This window comes from Heterocephalus glaber, unplaced genomic scaffold (assembly GCF_053883595.1).
Source record: "Heterocephalus glaber isolate CG9 unplaced genomic scaffold, H.glaber_assembly_v1.0 deba00000122, whole genome shotgun sequence".
Classification (NCBI taxonomy): Eukaryota; Metazoa; Chordata; class Mammalia; order Rodentia; family Bathyergidae; genus Heterocephalus; species Heterocephalus glaber.
Genome location: NW_028258138.1, coordinates 73,374,349 through 73,394,587, shown reverse-complemented (window position 1 = coordinate 73,394,587; position 20,239 = coordinate 73,374,349). Strand labels below are relative to the sequence as shown.

The 20,239-nt window shown below is 49.6% G+C and overlaps 1 protein-coding gene across 2 annotated transcripts in view; it reads left to right on the top strand.

Annotated features, from left to right (window-relative positions):
- Sema5b (semaphorin 5B) overlaps positions 1-20,239 on the top strand; it is a 120,585-nt gene that overhangs the window by 86,479 nt on the left and 13,867 nt on the right. For both annotated transcript variants that reach the window (XM_004873615.4, XM_004873614.3), the window contains exons 3-8: positions 3,401-3,500; positions 8,146-8,191; positions 16,848-16,910; positions 17,206-17,304; positions 17,763-17,976; positions 18,601-18,886. In XM_004873615.4, the coding sequence (XP_004873672.1) occupies positions 3,401-3,500; positions 8,146-8,191; positions 16,848-16,910; positions 17,206-17,304; positions 17,763-17,976; positions 18,601-18,886 (808 nt within the window). The remainder of the gene's footprint in view (positions 1-3,400; positions 3,501-8,145; positions 8,192-16,847; positions 16,911-17,205; positions 17,305-17,762; positions 17,977-18,600; positions 18,887-20,239) is intronic.

Sequence of the window (20,239 nt, the reverse complement as noted above, 5' to 3'; positions counted from 1 at the left end):
CTCTCAGTCAGAGTGGTCTGAATTGGGTCATATTGGGTGGAGAAGGGGCCAGAGAGGTGGGAGATGGGGTCCCCGAGGGCCTGGGTCCCTGAGACCATTTTTGATCTTCCAGTGTGAATTGAATCAACCTGACTTCCCACCCCACCCTCTTACAAAATGAAGGAATCCCCACCCCCTGTCCAGTCCTGACAGGTTTGGGTATTCCTATCCACTCACCAAATGCATGTGTGCCTGCCTGCATGTGTGTGTGTGTGTGTACATGTGTGCACACACACACATGCTGGGGGTGAAATTCAGGGCCTCCCACATGCTAGGCCTACCACATTTTTATAGGCCTGCTCCGTGCCAGACACAGAGGGGTGCTCTGGGGACTTGAGATGAAGTATTTCTTGTGGGTACTCACTGACCTTGTGTTGCTCCTTGAAAGTTGCTGCCTCTAGTCCCCCGGCCCAACTGGTCTAGTACCAGGACTGTTTTTGTGGTCTCCCCACATATCTAGCACTGCTGAGGGACTCAGTTCTCACCTGGTAAGGGACTGTGCTCTAGCTGGTGCCAGTTCCAGAGGAGTCAGACTGATCCAGCAGAAACCAACCCCTGCTTCCAGGACCCCCTCATAACATGACACTTCATTTCCAGATGACCTGTGGGTCTCCCAACACATAGCTTTGTGTTTCCCTCTCCTCTGGCACCTGATGGATCTGTGAATAAGCCCCGAATACCCTAGAGGAGCTGCCAGTGGCACAATCTGACTGGCAGTTTCCTGCTTTGAAAGGTGACATTTTCTCCTGTGGGTTTCTCTTAAGCCCCCCCCCATTTCACTCTGGCCAGCATATTGTTCCATTGGCCACAGCACACCCTTTCTAGGTGGCAGGGAGCAGCCAGGCTGGAGTTAACACTGATGGTGGTTAATCCACAAAGTGGGTAACTGAATTGACTATAATTAAAATCACAGGCACGTCATGGAGAATGTCATTTTTCTCTTAAAGTCACCATCCAAAGCCTTCACTGCACACGGAGCTCAGAACGTGCTTGGTGTTTTAAAGACAGCTTTCCCTCTGGTCCCCATTGCCTGTTTAATAAGGCGAGGCTGGCTCCCTTCCCAAGGCTCCCCTAGGATCACAGTGCTGCGCCCCCCTGCAGCCTTGTCTCTTCCCCCTCGCCCCTTTCTGCTAGGCTGGCCCATGTGGGTTCCTTCAGAATGAGGGACAGAGACAGACACTGGAAGGAGACCCCTCTCCTACCTTCCCATTGTCACTCAGCTTGGGCTGTGTTTCCTTTTCTTCCCTCCTCCCCAAGAAAGGACCTTGACGAAGACTGAGCTGTCTAGTCATGCCCCTCAACCCCCCCTCAGCTGCTCACATCTGCGGGGGGGGGGGGGTCCCTGGAACAGAGGAGGGAATTAAAGTATAACTTATCTGCTGCTGTTAGGAGCAGCCACTCTGATGGGAACAGGCAAGCCCCCCTGCCCCTGCTCTGCCTCCACACACCCAGGAAAGACCTGAGCTCATTTAGAGAAACAGGGACATACTGTGTAAATGGAACAGGAAGGGTGGAAAGAATGTGGGACAACATAAGATGGGGCAGAGAGCTTATAGTCCAGGAGGTCTTCTGGAGGAGGAGAGCCTTTGGTTTAACTTGAAGGAGGAACAGCATTTTCCCAGGATCTCCACAAGTGGCCCTGAGGTCAGCTAAAAATCCTGCCCTTGGGACTTCAGATCTATTTCTTACTTCTTTATTGCCCAAATGCCATCAAGCCATCAAAGCTATATGACAGTTCTTGTTAACCCATAGGTAACTTGCTGGGGACAGGGACAGACCCAAGGAATTTGCTTCATTTTGCTGCAGAATTTCTTCTTCTTTTTTAAAAATCATGTATATCACAGCTTTCTGAAAAACATCCAACTCACAAAACCTCCATTCTCCAGGGAGCGATTAAGTGTTTGCCTGTCGTGCAGAAATGAAGGGCTGCTTTTACTCTGTAGTGGAGGGATAATGAGCAATGATTTATTTCCCCTGAATTACACACACACACACACACACACACACACAGTCCTCTGGGCCTTGTGTGAGCTAGTCACTTATGCAACACGGGGAGAGAGCACACTGCCTCGCACTTCCCCTTCATCTTTATCCCATCAGCATGGGAGTTTCTCTGCCCCAAGTTCTGGCCTTCCCAGTGCTCGTTTTCTCCCTTCCATGAAGTGGAGCTGAGCAGAGCTATAAGGAGGTGTAGGCCAAGATGGCGGAAATGGGTGTCTATCAAGGGAAAGCCAGCTGGCTTGGCCCAGGTGTACCCTTCCAACCACCCCTCAGCTAGCCAGAGGGCTGTGAGGTCTCTCTGCCCACCCAATCTCTTCAAAAGGCTTTGGGTTTGGCTAAAAAGGACCTTTCCTAAAGATAAGGTGGACATTGACCATCTGTCCTCTGTCCGTCCCACGTCCTTCCTTGTCTGAAAACTGATTATTTGCACATTCCTGCAAGGCTGAGCCTGGAGATCCAAGAAGCAAGATCTTTCCTGGTCCCCAGGACAAACTACCAGGCTAGACACACCCTGTGATGGGGCTATGATGACAGTAAAGCTGAAGACTATGGAATTCCTTAGCCATGCTTGGGGGAGACAGGGAAGGAGTCTTGGAGGAGGTGGGGGTGGGGGTGACAGAGGTACAAAGTTTGCAGGCTCCTGTGGAATAGATCTGGGGACATGTGAAATGGGTCAGTGTGGCTGGGGTGGAAAATTTGAGGGAATATAAAGATGAAGCATCATTCTTTCAACTGACTGCTAGATAATTAATTGCCAGGCATTTGACTTGGGAAGAGAGTGTGGCCAGAATCCAAAGGTCATGGGTGTTGAGGCTCCCTGGGGAGCTGGGAAAGGATCTGAAATGGAGAGTGACATAGCCACACTTGCATTTCAGAAAGAGTGCTGAGGTTGCCTTGTGGGAAATAGAGTGGAAGGAGCAGGATTGGGAAGCAGGCTGGTGAGCAGACTATGGGCACCAGTCCCAGCAGGAAAGGATGGCAGCTTGGTGAGGGGTGGGGTCCAGAGAGAAAGGTATGGATGATTTGGGGGTAGAACAACCAGGATATGCTGTTGAATATTGGTGTGGCTGCTGAGGGACTGGGGGCATCAACGATACTTACAGGTTTCCTTTTGTGCATCTGGGGGAAGGTAGAGGCCTCCTTGGAGCTAGAGCACGAGGCTGAAGCAGTGAGAACCCTCTGCCACTGTCACCCAGAGCACACAGCCGGCTGTTTTCAGAGATGGGCATGTGGACCCCGGGTTCCCTGGGTGCCTCTACCCCCTTCACTCCAGCTTTCCCTCTTCTGTTCTCTGGACTGATGCTGGTGCAACAGAGCCCTGGGCCAACAGTAACGGAAGTGTTACCTCTCCCTCCACCAGATCTGAAGCCGTGGGTCTCTAACTTCACCTACCCTGGAGCTCGAGATTTCTCTCAACTTGCTCTGGATCCTACCAGGAATCAGCTCATCGTGGGAGCCAGGTAATAAAGTGCAGGGAAGTCAAGGCCAGAGTGGGATGTGTAGAACTGGATGGGGGAAATGTTATTCAGGATGAGCCCACAAGGTAGACCCGTGTCCCAGCCTTGTCCTCTGCCAGGTTCTGCGCGCGCGTGTGTGTGTGCGTGTGTGTGTGTGTGTGTGTGTGTGTGTGTCCGTCTGTCCCTCAGGGAAGGAAGTGTGTGGGGCTGGGGGCAGGGGGCAGGGTGCAGGAGTGACCCCTAGACCTCCCTATCTCAGCCTGCTGCATTCTTCAGTGGTTGGCAGTAGTGAAAGCAGGGACTCCTGCTGGCCACCTCCTGTCCCTGCTCCTGTAGTGATGCCAGGACCTGCCTAGTTGAACTCCCAGGAGCCTGGTCAGAGAAGGTGCCCAGGAGCCCCCTGCTGGACGGCTGGTCACCTGCATGTAGCATGCAGACAAAGCCATGAGCTTCTTTACTGAAGAGCCTCACTTCCCTGTAGGTGCTCCGGTAGCCCCACTGTCCTGATCCAGATCCAACAGATAAAACTGTCTGGCCAAGCCTTGTGAGACTTTCCTGGGTGGAATAAAAAGAGCGAATTCCTCACAAAATCAACAGACTATCATCCGGGGTAGAAGAGAGCCTGTCTGGTGGGTCTCAGAGTATGTCCTTGGGCTAGCAGTTACCACTCCTCTTGCAAACTTTTGGAAATGTAAATCCTTGAGTCTTTCTCAGCCTCTTGAATCAGAAACTCTGGGGATGAGACCCCCCCAACCTGTGTTTATCAAGTCCTCCAGGTGACTGTCCAGGCTCAGATTTAAGAATAGTCGCCTAGGGCCAGGGATTTAGCTCAGTGGTTTCACCGCCTGCCTTGCAAGTCCAAGGACCCGAGTTCAATCCCCGGCACCAAAAAAAAAAAAAAAAAAAAAGAATGGTCACCTTGTGTCAATCATGAAGAAGCTGAGCCCCTGAGAAACGAGACCATCCCAAGATCACACAGCAAGATGACACAGGGCATGGACTAGATCCTGGGTTTGCTAACCCGGGGCTAGTGTTTAAACTGCTGGTGGGTCTGTGTTATACTCTCTGGGTACACTAATAGTTTTTACCCTCCACCCCAGAAGAACCCCAGAGGTTCTGTTCAGTGGGCTTCAGAGTCAGAGGTTGGCCACTGGTTAGGCATCTCCAGGCTGTGCCATGTAGCTAGTGTCCTTGCTCTTTGGTCCTACTTTATGTTTTCACCCCTTCATTTGCTATATAAAAAGGAATACGATCACATAAGCTGGATTCTCCTTCCGGATGAACTTGACCATTGAGCCTCAGTTTCCTCATCTATAAAATCTGAGTTGTAGTGTCTACTGATAACCTCATAGGGCTGCTGGGAAGCTGAGCTGAAAACATTTTCCTTTCATGCTTAAAATTTTTGAGCTAGCTAATTATTTTGCACCAGCCCTATGTGTTATTGATATAATATTCAGAAGTCTCATGAGTATATAATAGAAAAGCAGGGACCCTTCCCTGGGAGCACAGTCTGCATCTTCCCACAAAGGCAGGTATGGAGGAGTATGAGCTTTATTTTTCAGTAAAGAGAGTGAGTGTTTTTGCATTCTATATTGAAGTGATTGTAGATTCACCTACAGTTTCAAGAAATACTGCAGAAATCCCATATGCTCTTCACCCAGCATCCCCCAATGGTAACATCTTGCATAATTGTAGTACATTATAACTCAGAAACTGACATTCAAGCTATCCTTCCACGAAGCTCAGATCTCAGCCATTTACATATGCACTTTTTAAAACCTAAAAGGTGGCATCTGAAGACCTCATCTGAAACCTTGTGAAAGTAGTCTGAAGGCTGCCATTCATTCTGTGCCTGTGGTGTCCCAGGCACCGCTTATGTACCATCTGTGTAATGAGTCAGCTAGTAGACAGGGTGAATCAGTCATGCAATAAGTAAACTAGTACATGTAGTAAATCATGCATGCAGGTAATTATCCAGTGTTCACTGCAACCCCCGGAGGTGGGCTCTATGATTAACCCCATTTTATGGACCAGGAAATTGAGCTCAGAGAAATTTAGTCCCAATGGTCTTCCTGCCCACTCTGGGGCCTCCCTATATAAATGTGGTGATGGTTTGTGGATCTGGAGGGTCCCTTGAACAGTCAGAGGACACACCTTTTCCTGGGTCCTTGAGCTTGAGTCTGCCCTCAAATGGATGGGGAAATCCCTTCTGGACTGGTCCTTTATGCCCGTAAAGCCAATGTGGTGGATCCTCGGCTGCTTTTTCCCCCCTCCTTTCTCTAAGGCACTTTCTTTCCTCCTTCTCTGCCTGACAATTTTTTCTCCTTCTCGACCCCTTTGGGCCTCTGGAATTCAGGCTGGGGAAAAATTTTATCCATCTCCAACCCCACCTTGCTCCCTGTGGACCTTGGGGTGGGTCTGGCTGCAGAGTCTCTGTTCTCTTCTCCCAGCTCCCAGCGGAGCCCACTGAGATGCTAAGATGAATGGCTTTTGATGGGATACAGATGAGTCCAGTGATGCAATGCTTCCCCTAATTTGTTAAAGCTGTGAGCAGATGCCTGTGTTACCTGAGCAGACAGCTGGGGCAGAGCCATGAGCTGGACCCATCTGTCCCCAGGCCAGAAGCGTCAGGTGGGGAAGCTCTGCCAAGGACCTGGAGAGGGGGCTGGGTAGGACAGCACAAGCCCGGAGCCAAGCTCACGGGTGAGACCCACCCCACCCAAGAGTAGGACCACAGACTCTTGGGCTTGCAGCTAGAGTCAGGAGAGGTGTCTCAGGCCTGAGGGGCCCCTTTCTGGCCCCTGGCTTTCTCCAACAGGGCCCCTCCTTCCCTTTCTGGCGCACTCCCTGACTTTCCCCGCATTTTTTCTTCCCAGCACAGCTGAGGTAGGCCAGAACTTTCTAAAGTAATTATTCCTGAAAAGTTCAGGAACCCAAAGAGGAATGGCTAAGAAAAGATAGAAGGAAAGAAAGAAGGTCCTCCAGGAAAACCAAAGCTTTACATCTGCTTGTCATTAATTCAGTCAGTTAATATGGCTCCATAGGCCTGGCAATAAAAAAGCCAGACATGAACTAGATCTCCATTCTACAGATGCAGGCACTGAGGCCCACAGAAGAGTCCAGCAAGTGCCCAAGCTGGAATTCTGCCTGCCTCTGCATCAGGGTCTAGTCTGCGAACTTGAAATCGTTTGCCTGTGGCACTCTGACTCAGCCACCCTCATGGCTTCCAAGTCCCGAGCCCATGCAAAGCAGTCCCAGTGACACCTGATGCTTACTATGGGTATGGGATCAGTGGCAGAAGCACCTTCTCTGGGATTACTGAAGGCTGGCAAGCAGCTGGCTTCTGGGTGAAAATGGTGTTAGAGGAAGATGAATCTGCCAGCGCCATGCAGGCTGGGCTGGGGGGACAGATTACAAAGTAGAGGGTGCAGGTATCTGGGCTGGAGGAGATAGGGTGGTCAGATCTAGAGAGAAGGCAGACCCAGAGAGTCCCTGACTATGGGAGTTAAGGAAGCACACAGGACTCCAGGCTCCTGTGTGGGGCAGGGAACGGTCAGGTTTTCGGGCAGGGAGGAGGAAACCGCCTGTCTGAGTCCCACCCAGAGCTCTGTAAGGGCCAGTTTTTGTTTTTGTTTTTGTTTTTTTGGTACGGGGGATCGAACTCGGGACCTTGCACTTGCAAGGGAGGTACCAGAACCACTGAGCTAAATCCCCAGCCCTGTAAGGGCCAGTTTTAACAGAAACAGGCTCCACGGCTGGGAACAGTATGATGAGTGGGCGAGTTATCACACCTCAGAGTACGGATCTTAACTGGCTGGATGTTTTATTCTAGTATTGAGCAAACAGTTCACTCCATAAATTAGAATAAGTGATCTAATGCACTGAGCAGAAGAGACTGGTTTCCTACACAGAGAAGGGTTGAAGAAAACAAATGAAAAATAAAGAGCAGATGGGTAGTTTCAAGTCACTTTCCTAGAAAGGCGAGAACATGGAGACAGAACAGGAGAAAAATAATGCTTGGGTAACATCAGATTACTTCAAGTTACCTATTTGTGTGTGTGTAAATTAAGGCAGAGGGAACTTCACTATGATTTCAGCTGAAACTAGCTTGTTTGGGAAATTTATCTGTTCTTTCTCCCTCCTGATTTCTCTGAAGATCAGTATTACGTTGGTGATAGGGAAGTTTAGCATGGTGATTCTATTTTGATTTGTTGTTAGGTCTTTTCAGGCCCAATGAGGGTGCTTAGTCTAAAACAATGGCCTTCTGTAATTTTTGTTTAACAGTGGTATCAGCAGTTTTCTCCCCGGGCCTGCCCCTTTGGCCAGGCACAGCTCTACCATAGGGACTGGTGAAGAACTAGTGTGAATTTTAATCCCAACACTTTGATTCTGTATTTCTGTGGCTTGGGCCATTGACCCAACCTGTTTCCTCATCTGTAAAATGGAATTTCTTGTATCAACCGCCAGCGTTATGTGAAGATTAAGTGAGCTAATGGGAGTCAAGCCTTTCCTGGAGGTCAGCCCACCCTAGGCCCTGTACATTCGGCACCCAGTCCTGGCACCCCATGAGGCCTGGCCAGGAGACTGCTTCCGGAAGTCCTGCCTGCAGAACCAGCTTGGCTTATGATTTCTGTTTCTGTTTTTGCAGGAACTACCTCTTCAGACTCAGCCTTGCCAATGTCTCCCTCCTTCAGGTACACATTTACTTTTCTTCCCTTCTCTTCCTGCAATTGCCTGTATTTGGAAGTTGGGGTCAGGGCAACCCAAGCAATGAGGTTCCAAGATTCAGCCACCAGGATGAATGTGGGCCATTTGCTCTTTTGGCTGGCCATGAACTCAGATCCTGCTAGCAAGGTCACAGTTGGGGAGACTCTTAGAAGTGGGATACAGCCCACATAAAAACACAGGGACACATGGGGCTCTTTCCTGGTGCTGGTGAGGAAAGAAGGAGAAAAGGACTAGCTGGAATGACTGGTGTGACTGTCCCTATTTCCCTGGGACTGAAAGGTTCTCCAAAATGCAGAACTTTCAGGCTGAAACTGAGATAATACTGGGCAAAGGGGGTTGCTGGTAATTCCAAATGCAGTCTAAGTCCACAGGAAGGTCCCAGAGTTGGGCCTCAAGGGAAAGGATGTCCCCGGCTCCTTTCTTACCTTGGCCTGAGTGATCCCATTCTAACTCAGCATTTCCACTGAGCTGTGATTGATTTATTATCTGCTGCCAAGAAAGACTCCCCAAGCATAATTCCCTAAGTGCCCCAGGAGGTTTTTTAATGGGACTCCCTGATCTAGAACATTTATCCCAGATTGAGAAACGGATGCCAGACCATCTCTGCAGAGGTGGGACATTCTAGAGAAGGGGCAGCCATCTCTTTCAATATGGGGAGAACCTTAATTTTCATGTCTAGGAGGCATCTTTATCTCCCAATGATAAGCATTCATTGAGCACTTTCCACTGTGGACTCAACTGGAAGCTGAGGGGATATAAGAAGAGCAGAGTCTCTGACCTCCAGGAAAGGATGCTGGGTGGTGAATATAATCTAATTAGAATTAGGAGTTAATCAAATGCAGCCCATTAGGGTTAGAGTGTCACTGCAGCAGACAGTTAGGGAAGGGGACACCTCCTTGGTGAGCTTGCCACAGCCCCAGGGGCCATTATAGCTCTTGTCTGGTGTGTTAGCTCTTTGTCACTGTCACATCTGACCATCAGAGGGGAGGTATAAGAGAAGAGAAAAGGTGTACCCCTTAGCAAGGAGTCACAGGGGACTAGAGAAAGTTGAAAGGAAATGCCACTTATCTGTTTATCTGTCCATCTGTCCACACCTTCACCAGCCAACCATCCATTCATCCAACCCCCCATCCAATAAACATTTAGTGAATGCTTCCTAAAGGCTAGGCCTACACAAGTACCAGAATTTTAAATTCCAAAGGTGAAACCCATTCCTTGCTTCAAGCAACATGTGCAGAAGAGATCATGTGTGATTCCCTTTCCTGGAGAGGAACTACATGGTATGTTCCTGGGACCAGGGCTGGAGCAAGGCAGGGAAAGTTCCCTGAGCCACTGCTATGGGCTGCCAGCGTGGTCCCAAGCAGCCAGTCCAGAGCATAGTTTCCTGTTGGTGTCCACAGAAACAAAATCAAGATGCCAGGCACAGCAGGTGAGGGCCATAGAAATCCAGCACAGAGGAAGTTCAGAGTGCATGGGAAGACGTGGATCCAGGGGTCTGACCCGAGTTCCAGGCAGTTGCTTTTCATTTGGTTCCATGGTCTGCAAATGAAGGTCTCCTGGCAATGTAGAGTGGCTGACGGGAGGAGAGATGGATGCACAGAAATAGCAGCAGTGCTGTGGGAAGTCTGTGCGGCAGGGAGGCCTAGAGGCTGAGGAGTCCTCTGGGCCCAGCAGGGTCTGCTAAGGCTTTCCAGAGGAGCTGTCTTTGAGCCAAGCTCTAGTCAGACAGTGAGTGGAGTAAGGGTGGGAGATGAGGCCTAGAGAGACAGAGGCCACCTGGTATGTGGGGTCTTGACTGCAGAATTGAGGTGGCCCAGATCTTTTGAAGGCAATGGGGATCTGCTAATGAGTTTTAAGCAGAGAAGTGGCACGAACATACTTGACTTTAGATCACAGAGACCACATTAGTGCAGAAGCCAGAGGGCAATTGCAGGTGTCCAGGGAAGTGGCAGCAACCTTGAGGAAGGCATTGGCAGTGGGGATGGAGGGAAGACAGAAAGGGGTCTTACAGATCATCGGCACACTGTCTTCTGTGTTCAAGTGGCCCCTGGTGTGGAGGAGGTTGCAGCCTTGGAGGAGTCAGTGATGCATGGACCACAGGGGGACATCAAGGCTCCTGGCTTGCACAGCTGCATAGCATGAGTTAGGATGGTACCTGAATAGGGCTGGCTGACTCTAGGCCATTGGCCCTCTTGTGGCTGCACACCAGGATCACCAAGGAGCTTCGACAAAGACTTGTGCCTCTCAGATTCTGGCTCAGTTGCTCTGGCTTCAGCCTGGGCAGTGGAGTTTTCAAAAAGCTCTCACATGATTCCAGCATGCAGCTAAATTTAGGAACCACTGCTTTAGGATTGGAGAAGGCCCTGTCTGTAACTGCAGCCCCACTGGCTTGGGCTCCGCAAGTCTTGCTGTCATGCCTTATCAAATGTTAGGCCTCTGCTTGGTGACTCAGGCCTGGGGCTTGGTTCATTCAGCTGAGTATCTCGAGGTCTCAGCAACAGCCCTACAGCTGGGACTTGGAGGAAGGACTTAGCTTCAAGGTTCTCCAAAGGCCCCAGGAAATCATCTCCAAGAGCACCAGGTACTGGTTTTGCCACATTCCCCATGGAGTCTCTTAGGGGCCTAATTCAGGGGTTCAGAGTAGACTCTCCTAACAGAACCAAGGAGAGAAATAAACCCATGTTATGTCCACCTTCCCATCCTAGAGGTACTATCTGGCCACATAAGGGAAAGACCAAGCAAGAGGCTAGGGCTGGTTGTCCAGCATCCACTTGATGGGGCAGCAGCCGACCTTGGCCTCTGGTGCTCAGTATGGCTCCTTGGGTCTGCTGTCTGCCTGGGGAGAAGGCCCAGATTTCAACTCTAAGTGACAAACTTCAGCAAGTACCCTGCCACTGCCCTCTCTGAACAATTCTTGTCCCTGTTTTATTTGTTTGTTTTTGTTTTTGTAGTACTAGGGGTCAAACCCAGGGCTTTTGCATTGAGCTGCATTGTCTGTCTGTCTGTCAGTCTATCTATCTATATTTTGAAACAGGGTCTTGCTAAGTTGCCCAGGCTAGACTTGATTTTGCAAATCCTCCTGCCTCAGTCTCCCAGCATGCTGAGATTATAGGTGTGTGCCACCTCATCTCTTCGGGCCCCTGCTTTTAAGCTTTCAGTCTTCTGTGTCTGCTCTCACACATGGCTAACCAGAAACTGGGTTACATAGGAGCTGCACCACTTTTCTGACAGAGGATCTTTTCTGACAGAGGAGGGAATGCACCTGGGTTATAAGGCTCCCTTGTGGAGCCAGCCAGCCAGCCTCCCACTTGGCTCCAGAGTGTGATTTAAGCAAACTTAAAACTCAAAGTTTTATTGATAGTTTAAATAATTAACATTCTTTACAGAAAAATCTAAATGCAAACAGTTGATGCAAACCAATGTCCATTAACCGTACTTCCAAGTACCTAACCCCTATTAAACAATTAACAGAAACTACTGTTCCTTAAAGGAAATGGAAATACCTAACTCCTTTCCAACTGCCAAGCAGGTGGGGCTATGTGTGTGTCTGGGACAGTGGGTGCGTGTGAGCAGGGGAAATCAGCTCAGCTCAGCTAGAAGGGTTATGATCAGTGTAGCCTAATCAAGCAGTCTTGGGACATTTCTAAAAAGAGGTGAGTGACCAACAACGTTGTGCCACTGAGAGGACCACTGTGACAAGTCGTCTTAGATTTGGCAATAGGGAGTTCATGAGCGATCTTTGCCAGAGTAGTTCCAGGGGACAACATGGCTGGAGGCCTAAGGGAAACAGATTTATGATCTTGAAATGCCAGATGTCCTGTAAGTGCAGAAATGAGAACTTCTGCGCATATGTGCTAGGACATATAACAGGGCTTTATCTGAGCCTGGGCAGGCACTGGGGTGGCTCCTGAGCTCTCTTCCAGCTTGTCTCTGATCCCTCAAGCTTAGATCTGGAAGCCTGGAGTTATTTGAAGTTTAAGTTCTGCTAAGTGGTAGACACAATGTTCAGAAGATGTGTCAATCCTCGGCTACCAACTCTGGCTCCTGAGTGTCCAAGAGAATGGCTGAGTGCACAGGGAGACGATCTGATTGGATCCATGCTCTGGAGTCTGGTCTGCTTTCTCCCACAGCATGAAAAACACGCTGGTGGCTATTCTGTTACTAGAGATCCTCAACCATGGAGTCCCTGGGAAGTGCTAGTTTAAAGCTGTCTATCTCTACTCTGCCACAAAAACCCACTAAAAGTCCAGAGAGAAATTTTAATAGATTCACATCTACAACACAGTGAATGTCAGTGGAAATGTCAGAAGAGGAAAGTGAATGCATTTTGGAAGATGGAAAGTGGGTGGAGGGATCACCCTGACTTACAGAGCAGAATGGCTTACAGAGGGGGATGCAGGAGGGTAGCAAGTTGAGTCCTCGGAAGGGCTCAGAAATCAGGGTATCAGGTTTTAGGGAATGTGAGGATGAAATATAAATAGAGGAATTGATTAAAATTCTCTAGATGGAGAAGTTGGAACCCAAGTCTCCTACCCCATCATCTTCTCCCAACAAAAGAGATGAGACCCTCTCTTCAGAGACTCAGTTGGGGAGGCTCCATAATTAGGGACTGTAGGAAGGGTGAAGGGGTGTAGGGCTGGACCAAAGGGCTCAGGTGGAAGTCTATTTACCTTCCCTGCCCCACAGGTTAGAGGAGTCTCTGCTGGAGAAACTCAATGAGTCTAGAGACCAGACTTCTACAGTATGACAGACAGTGACCCAGTGAAAAGACACCCCACTGGCTCCCTAAGAGAGGTCCATCACTTATATAAGCCCTACACATAGAGTTTCCAATGTGTGATATTCTTAAAGCAAGCAAATACAGTTGTTTATCATGTAAAATTGCACGCATACACACACACAAAAGTAGGATAGTACAGTGAACACTGTATACCCAATAGCGGCTTAAAAGCTTTCACAATTATCAGCTTGCAATCACTCTTGTTTCATCTATACCCCCCACTTATCTGCCCTGGATCACTTTGAAGCAAATCTCATGCATATCATGCCATCCATTACTTTAGTATGAGGGGTTAGGAGTGTAGCTCAGTGGTAGATCACTTGCCTAGTACATGTGAGGCCTTAGTTGTATCCCCAAGCTGAAAGAAAAAAAAAAAAGGAAGAAAGGAGGAAAAGAAAAATAATTTTAGTTGCTTGAATCAGGATCCAAATACAGTGCAATTTGTTAATGTCTCTTAATGTGTCTTTTAAATGTTTTCTCTTTCTCTTTTTGTACATTTTATTTATGGAAGACACCTGATCGTTTTCCTGTAGTATGCTTATCCAGGTGGTATACCTTAACATTTTCCTCTGGTCTCTGTATCACCTGTAAAGTGATTGTTAAATCTATAGACTTCATTCAATTTGGATTCTGGCAAGATTACTTCATAGGAGTTATTGTATGCTTCCCTTAGCAGGTACATAGAGTCTTTTTTCCTCTCTTCTTTGATGTTCACAACAATTGTTGATCATTTCCTAGATCTATTCACTCCTTAGTTGTTAGAACCTATATTAACTGGACTACACCTAGGCCAAACTTCTCATGTACTCTTTGGTTTCCCAATGATAAGGTCATGTAGGAAAAGCAAGAGAAATGTTGGCTATAGTACAGGAGAGAGAGAACGCCTCTACCCACCCTGGGTTCTTATGTGGCTTCTTTGGCTGGAACTAGAAACCAAATTAATGCAAGGCTGCTTAACAAGAGAAAAGCACAGAAGTTTCAGTAATTTGACATGTGCTTCAAGAAGCTCTCCACATGAAAATGGGGTCCAAAGAAATGACCAAAGCCAGATACTTTTATACTTGTAGACACAGAACAATAAAAGAACAGCAGAACAGATTGATCTCTGAACTACGGTAGTAAATTCTAGGAATGTCACCAAGAGATATATTGCGGGGGGACAATGTAAAAGCTAATGGAAGATCAGGCTTACTCCAAGGAATTAATTTATTCAGGCTCACTACAACCCAATTACCAGTTTTTGTATGATTGCTACAAGAGGACACCTTTCCTAAAAGGATCTCCATGACTTGCTGATTTTAGGAAAAGGTGGGCTAAATAATCTTTTCTAAAGTTCCAGTTCCTCAGGTGACATCAGCTTGAAATAATCAATACACCAATTTGGCATATTTTGAGACAGCTTAAATTTACTGAAATCCGGGTTACTAGCTGGTACCACTGAACAGCTTTTACATATTTACAATAATGTGAATACTGATGTTGATTTTAACTAAAATATGAAATAATGATGGGAAGATGAGAAGGAGGATATATGTGTGCTTTGGGATGGGTGAAAGATAGATAAATGTGGAAAAGCTTTCCCTTTGTGATAGAGTTAAAAGAAGTCTAAAATTGATACACAGTTTTGAGCAATTTGTTTTAAAAGAAAACACAAAAACAGCTAACAGAGTTGAAAATGGTTGTCGTGGGGAAAAAGGTTTAAGAATAGGAGGAGCAGATTGCTAGGGTTTTAATTAATAAATTTTTTCATATATTTTTTAAAACTTTGTGTATCATTTCCCTGATAAAAATAATCTTTCAAATAAAATAACTCCAAAAAGCCCATTCTGTGCTGTTATCATTATAAATATGCATATTCTTTTCAGACCATATGGTCTAACTTTTGGTTCAGGAAATCTATTTACCATGATAGACCCCAGGATGTAGCAGAAAACGCTCATTCAGCTCTGGGGTCAGTTGTCTGGATTTGTATCTTGGGTTCATTGTTTACTAACTGCATGACCTTGGGTGAATTTCTCAACCATTCTGGGCTTAGTTCCCTCACCTTTAGGTTGATCATAAGGCTGTTTCATTGGCTGTTTTGAAAATCAAAAAAAGTGTCAAGTCCCTGACACAGTGGCTGTCCCATTGTGAGCTCAGTGGGACTGTAACTTTTTTTCATTGTGCACACCTGACAACCCAATGGGACTCCCTCCCAACCCCGAGGAAGAGGTTGACCTCTTCAGGGTAGCCCTGTGTGCAGGGACCCCAAGGTCCTAGCAAAGCCCTTTGCCCATGCAGTCTTCCCACTGCTGCCCACTTTCTGGAGCTTTCAGCTGGACATCTGCAGTATTTGCAGGTCACACTCTCTTCTGCTCTCACAGAACCCAAGGATTCTTACACATATCCTTTTCTTCTTTCTTGTCAGGCTTAGCCTGAGAGCTGATCCATCTGAGTCTGACCATGCTCCATTGTTTCTGTCCAGATGACCCTGCTGCTCTGTGGCCAGATGCCAGGGGCTGTTTGACTTTCTCTGGCGTTTAGGAGAAGCAAGGCCCACGCTCCAGGCCTGGCAGGGCATACCCAGGTCTGAGGGCAGCCTGAACAAACTCGGGTACCCAGGGTCTGCAGAGTCAGCCTCCCTCTGCCCCAGAGCAGTCATCTCCAGGTGTGGTGGTGTGGGTGTGGGTGGCCCAGCCTGGAAAGCAGAGAGCAGCCTAGGATGTCTCTGTCCCCTGCCTCCCCTCCCACAGCCCTGCATGTAGCAACTTCACAGCTAGAAGCAGCTTTGTTAGACATTAAAAGCAGTGGGCTTTTTTCTGTTTGGATGGGAAAGCCACTTGCTCAGGGCTCCCTCTCCCCCGTCCCAGGACAGGTAACCAGTTCATACTTATACATGGAGCCAGAAATACCTAACAAGCCCCACCAGAGCTGTTGCCTTGCCCAGATGACAGGGGGATCACTCTTCCCTTCAGCTGCTGCTTAGAGAGCAGGGAGAGAATAGATAGAGGGGATCCTCGTGGGAGAAGCTTGCACTCCTAACGCCCTGGGGACATGAAAGCTGTGTCCCCAAACACCTTACACTGCAATCAAGCTTGAGGGATTCTGCAAGGAAAACAAGAAGGAAAGTCCAGACAGAACGGGGTGGGGAAGAAAATTTAGGAGAGGAGAAGTCCTGGGCTCTGGAGACAGTGGGATGAAGAGCAAAGACACACTCAGCCTTTGGCATCAGAGGAGTGGGGGTTCCTGTCCCCTCTCCACCACACGCTTGCCGTGTAACCTTAGCCACTTAGAACCTCTTTTTCCTCAGCAGTTGGGGGAGGGACACTTTGCAAGATCACACAGGGGAAATGAGCCGAGATTGGCCGCGTTCAGGGTGGTGTGGCAGTAGACTACACAGGGGAAATGAAATCTCCAAGTCTAGCCTTTCCAGAGAGCCCCCATCAGCCTTCTGCACAGTCAGGGGATGTGGCTTGTAATGGAGGCACATTTCCCACTTCCCACTCTGGGCCTGGGGTGGCGCTGAAAGTCATTTTTGGCCCCTCGTAGCCACCTGGCTGGCCTCGAAGGTCCTAGGACAGCTATGTGGGGACGATGGAGCCCACAGAAGTTGGCACTCCAGGGCTTCTGGCCCTACACAGACAGGGAGGGTGTTGAGCCGAGGGAATGTCCACTAGTTCAGGGCCTCTGAGTAAGCAGATCTGGTGGCTCTCCCAGGTCCCTTGGTTGTGGTGAGAGGAGCCCTTACCCTACAGCCTGCCCTGACCCTTTCCCAGCTTCCTGTCTACTCCTGACACAGGCTGCCGCCTGCCTGGTAAGGAGTGGCAAGGAGTGAACCCTGTGATGTCCATGTTCTCCCACAGGCCACAGAGTGGGCCTCCAATGAGGACACACGCCGCTCGTGCCAGAGCAAAGGGAAGACTGAGGTATGTGGCTTTGGTGGCCCCAGGACCCTGTTTGGAGCTGGCAGGAAGTTGGTGGCTACCACACAGAGGGACATGGCATGGGTGTGAGGTTGCCTACCCTGAGACCTGGCCTGGATGAGGGGTGCTCTGCGTGTAGGTGAGGGAGAGCAGGAATGTCCACAGACACAGCTGGCTGGTGGAGCTGGGGAGGAAGGACGGTCATAGGACACTTCCTGACATCAGTGGTATGGTGCTGTGAGAAGACAGCGGCATCACCCACAGAGCGTTGACCCTGTTGTTCTCCCTCTTGTCTCAGGAGGAGTGCCAGAACTACGTGCGGGTCCTGATCCTCACTGGCCGGAAGGTGTTCATGTGTGGCACCAACGCCTTTTCCCCCGTGTGCTCCAGCAGACAGGTGGGGCTTAAAAGGGGTACAAGGGAAAGTCTCTCGCTCAGGTGAACAGCCTTAGGGTGAGATTGCCAAATGGAACAGAGAAAACCAAACCCAAAACCAAAACATAAAAAGATGCCCAGTTGGATCTGAATTTCAGGAGAACAGCAAATGATATCTTAGCATAACTATGTCGAGTGCACTACTGGGGATAAACTTATATGTAAAAATTATTCATTCTTCATCTGGAGTTCAAATTGATCTGGTCCTTCTATACATTATTGATCAGCCTGGCCTTGGAGGGCCCACCTGGTGGACCTGTGGAGCTCCTGGCAGGACCTCACCCACCATGATGGCACCTCTATAGAGAGACGGGATGGGCAGAATCCCCAGTCCGTTGGTCCCCCTAGAACTCTGGATCAGAAAGAACAAGCAGCCCCAGAGCCTCAGGGAAAATTGTCCCCTTCTCCCATCGTTCCCAGGTGGGGAACCTCAGCAGAACCATTGAGAAGATCAACGGTGTGGCCCGCTGTCCCTACGACCCTCGCCACAACTCCACAGCTGTCATCTCCTCCCAGGGGGAGCTGTACGCGGCCACGGTTATCGACTTCTCTGGTCGGGACCCTGCCATCTACCGTAGCCTGGGCAGTGGGCCACCGCTTCGCACTGCCCAGTATAACTCCAAGTGGCTCAATGGTAAGGAGCTACACTGGGGCGGGCTCCCTCAGTGCTGACTTCCATGAGCCCCCTCCCACCTCCCCTCCACAGAACTCCCATTCCTCCTTCAAGGGAGATGCCCAGGGCAGGGCAGATGTTTGCTCAGAGGCCAGAGCATATCAGAGAGGGGTCCAGATGGAGCCACAGATGTCCTGGGGACCCAGGACAGATGGAGGGTAGGCTCTTCAAGGAGAGAGGGTTAGGAATTTGGTTAGGAAACGTGGTTATGGGAAAGAAGGTGTTAGAAGAATGGTATGAATTTCCTGCCCTTTGGGGTTGGGTCCCTGCTTCTCCTAGCTGTATAGCCTCTGAGGCCTAGGACATGCCTGTAGTTTGTTTTGAAGATTAAATGGGTTATCCACAAGAGTCCTCATGATGGCGCCTGGTACCCCGTGAGTGTTCAGTAACACATGTTAACTATTAGCAGAGCTGCACTTGGTATTGGAAGTGGACACAGGATTAGCTAGAGCCCCCAGGTCACCAGCTGGTGTCGGGAGAGCTGTCAGGATGCCCACTTGAGGACGCTGAATTAGTCAGGTCCTGCTGACTTTGCCCACTTCTTCCCTCCTCTCCTGATCGGCCCCATCCCCGTCTGTCCCCCAGAGCCAAACTTTGTGGCAGCCTATGACATAGGGCTGTTTGCATACTTCTTTCTGCGGGAGAATGCGGTGGAGCACGACTGTGGGCGCACTGTGTACTCTCGGGTGGCCCGAGTATGCAAGAACGATGTGGGGGGCCGCTTCCTGCTGGAGGACACGTGGACCACATTCACGAAGGCCCGGCTTAACTGCTCCCGCCCGGGTGAGGTTCCCTTCTACTACAACGAGCTGCAGAGTGCCTTCCACCTGCCCGAGCAGGACCTCATCTACGGAGTCTTCACCACCAATGTGTGAGTCCCTGCCCTCTGCTGCCACTTCCCCATCCTGCTCGGGACTCGCTCTGGCCTGGCCAGAGGCAGGCCCCTCTCGGCGCCCTGTTCCTTCATCTCTAAAGTGGGGGCTGTGTGCCTTCTGGCGAGGGGCACCCAAGGACATGGTGGCTTACTGCCTGTGGAGTGGTAAGCACCTGTGCTGGGTTGCCGGGGAGGGCAGGCCTGGGCCAGGTGTGCAGAAAGGAAGAGGAGCTAGATTCCGTCCATGGGGGAGAATGCGATGGGGATGAAAGTGAAGAAGCCTGTTTTGGACGAGGTGTGAGGGGGGCAGCCCTGGGAGGCGCAGCAGAGATTCTCTACACTCCCTTCCGAAGCCGGGACTCCACGATGCTGCTAAATGCATCCAGCAGAGGGTTCTGGCAATGCTGCATCACCTCCCACCTAGACTGCACTGAAAAGCCCAGGCTGGAATTCAGAGCCCCTTTTGTTTCCTAGGTGTGAGGAAGGGTGACCTTCCCGGAGAGCATGAGACCCTCCTCCCACCGCCTGCTCTGGGTAGAGGCTAACAAATCAGGTGATTTTCCTATGGAGAGTGATGAATGAGCACCAGAGACCAAGCAAGGTTTTGCTGGACAGGATGCTGTGCAGGGTTCTCTGTAAGGATGTCAGAAACCTGTGAGCCCCAGAGCGGTGTCTGCCTGCCTCGTGCCCTGGGGGCCAGGTTAGCTGGCCAGTCTGGGGGGATGGGCAGGGATGAGAATAAGGCTAGCAAGCAAAGAGGCCATCAGATCGGGGGACAGGCTTACATCATATTCTCACAGGCCACCAGAAGGCCCACTGTGCCCAGTCCTCAGCTCTGGAGGGTGGGTGGCCATGAGCTGAGGGCAGGGGCAGCAGTTGAGGCATCAAGAGGAATGACAGCATCAGTGGAGATTGTACTTAGTGTATTTATTGTCCACTTCCTGTGCACCAGGTGCTGGTGCACCTTGCTGCGCTGGGCCCAGCAAGCAAAAGCAGTCATGGCTCTGCCCTCAAGGAGCTTGCATACTAGACTAGGGGAGGAATATTACCAGCTGAATGTGATAGGGATATTGGGCTACAGAGGGGGGAAAAATGCACAAAGAAGTTTTTAATAGTGCAGAGGGGTGGTGACCAGAGAAGGCTTCCTATAGGAAGTCATTCCAATCCCAGAAAATAACACAGGAAGAAATGTTTCAGGAACTGAGCAGAAACCAGTGTGGCTTGAGGTTCGAAGGGGAAGTGGCTAAAGGGACAGGCAGGGATGTGTCTTGTAGAGCGCAGTAAGGAGACCATCTTGATCTTTATCCTAAGGGCAAGGAGAAGTTATTGAAGGGTTTAAAGCAGGCCAGT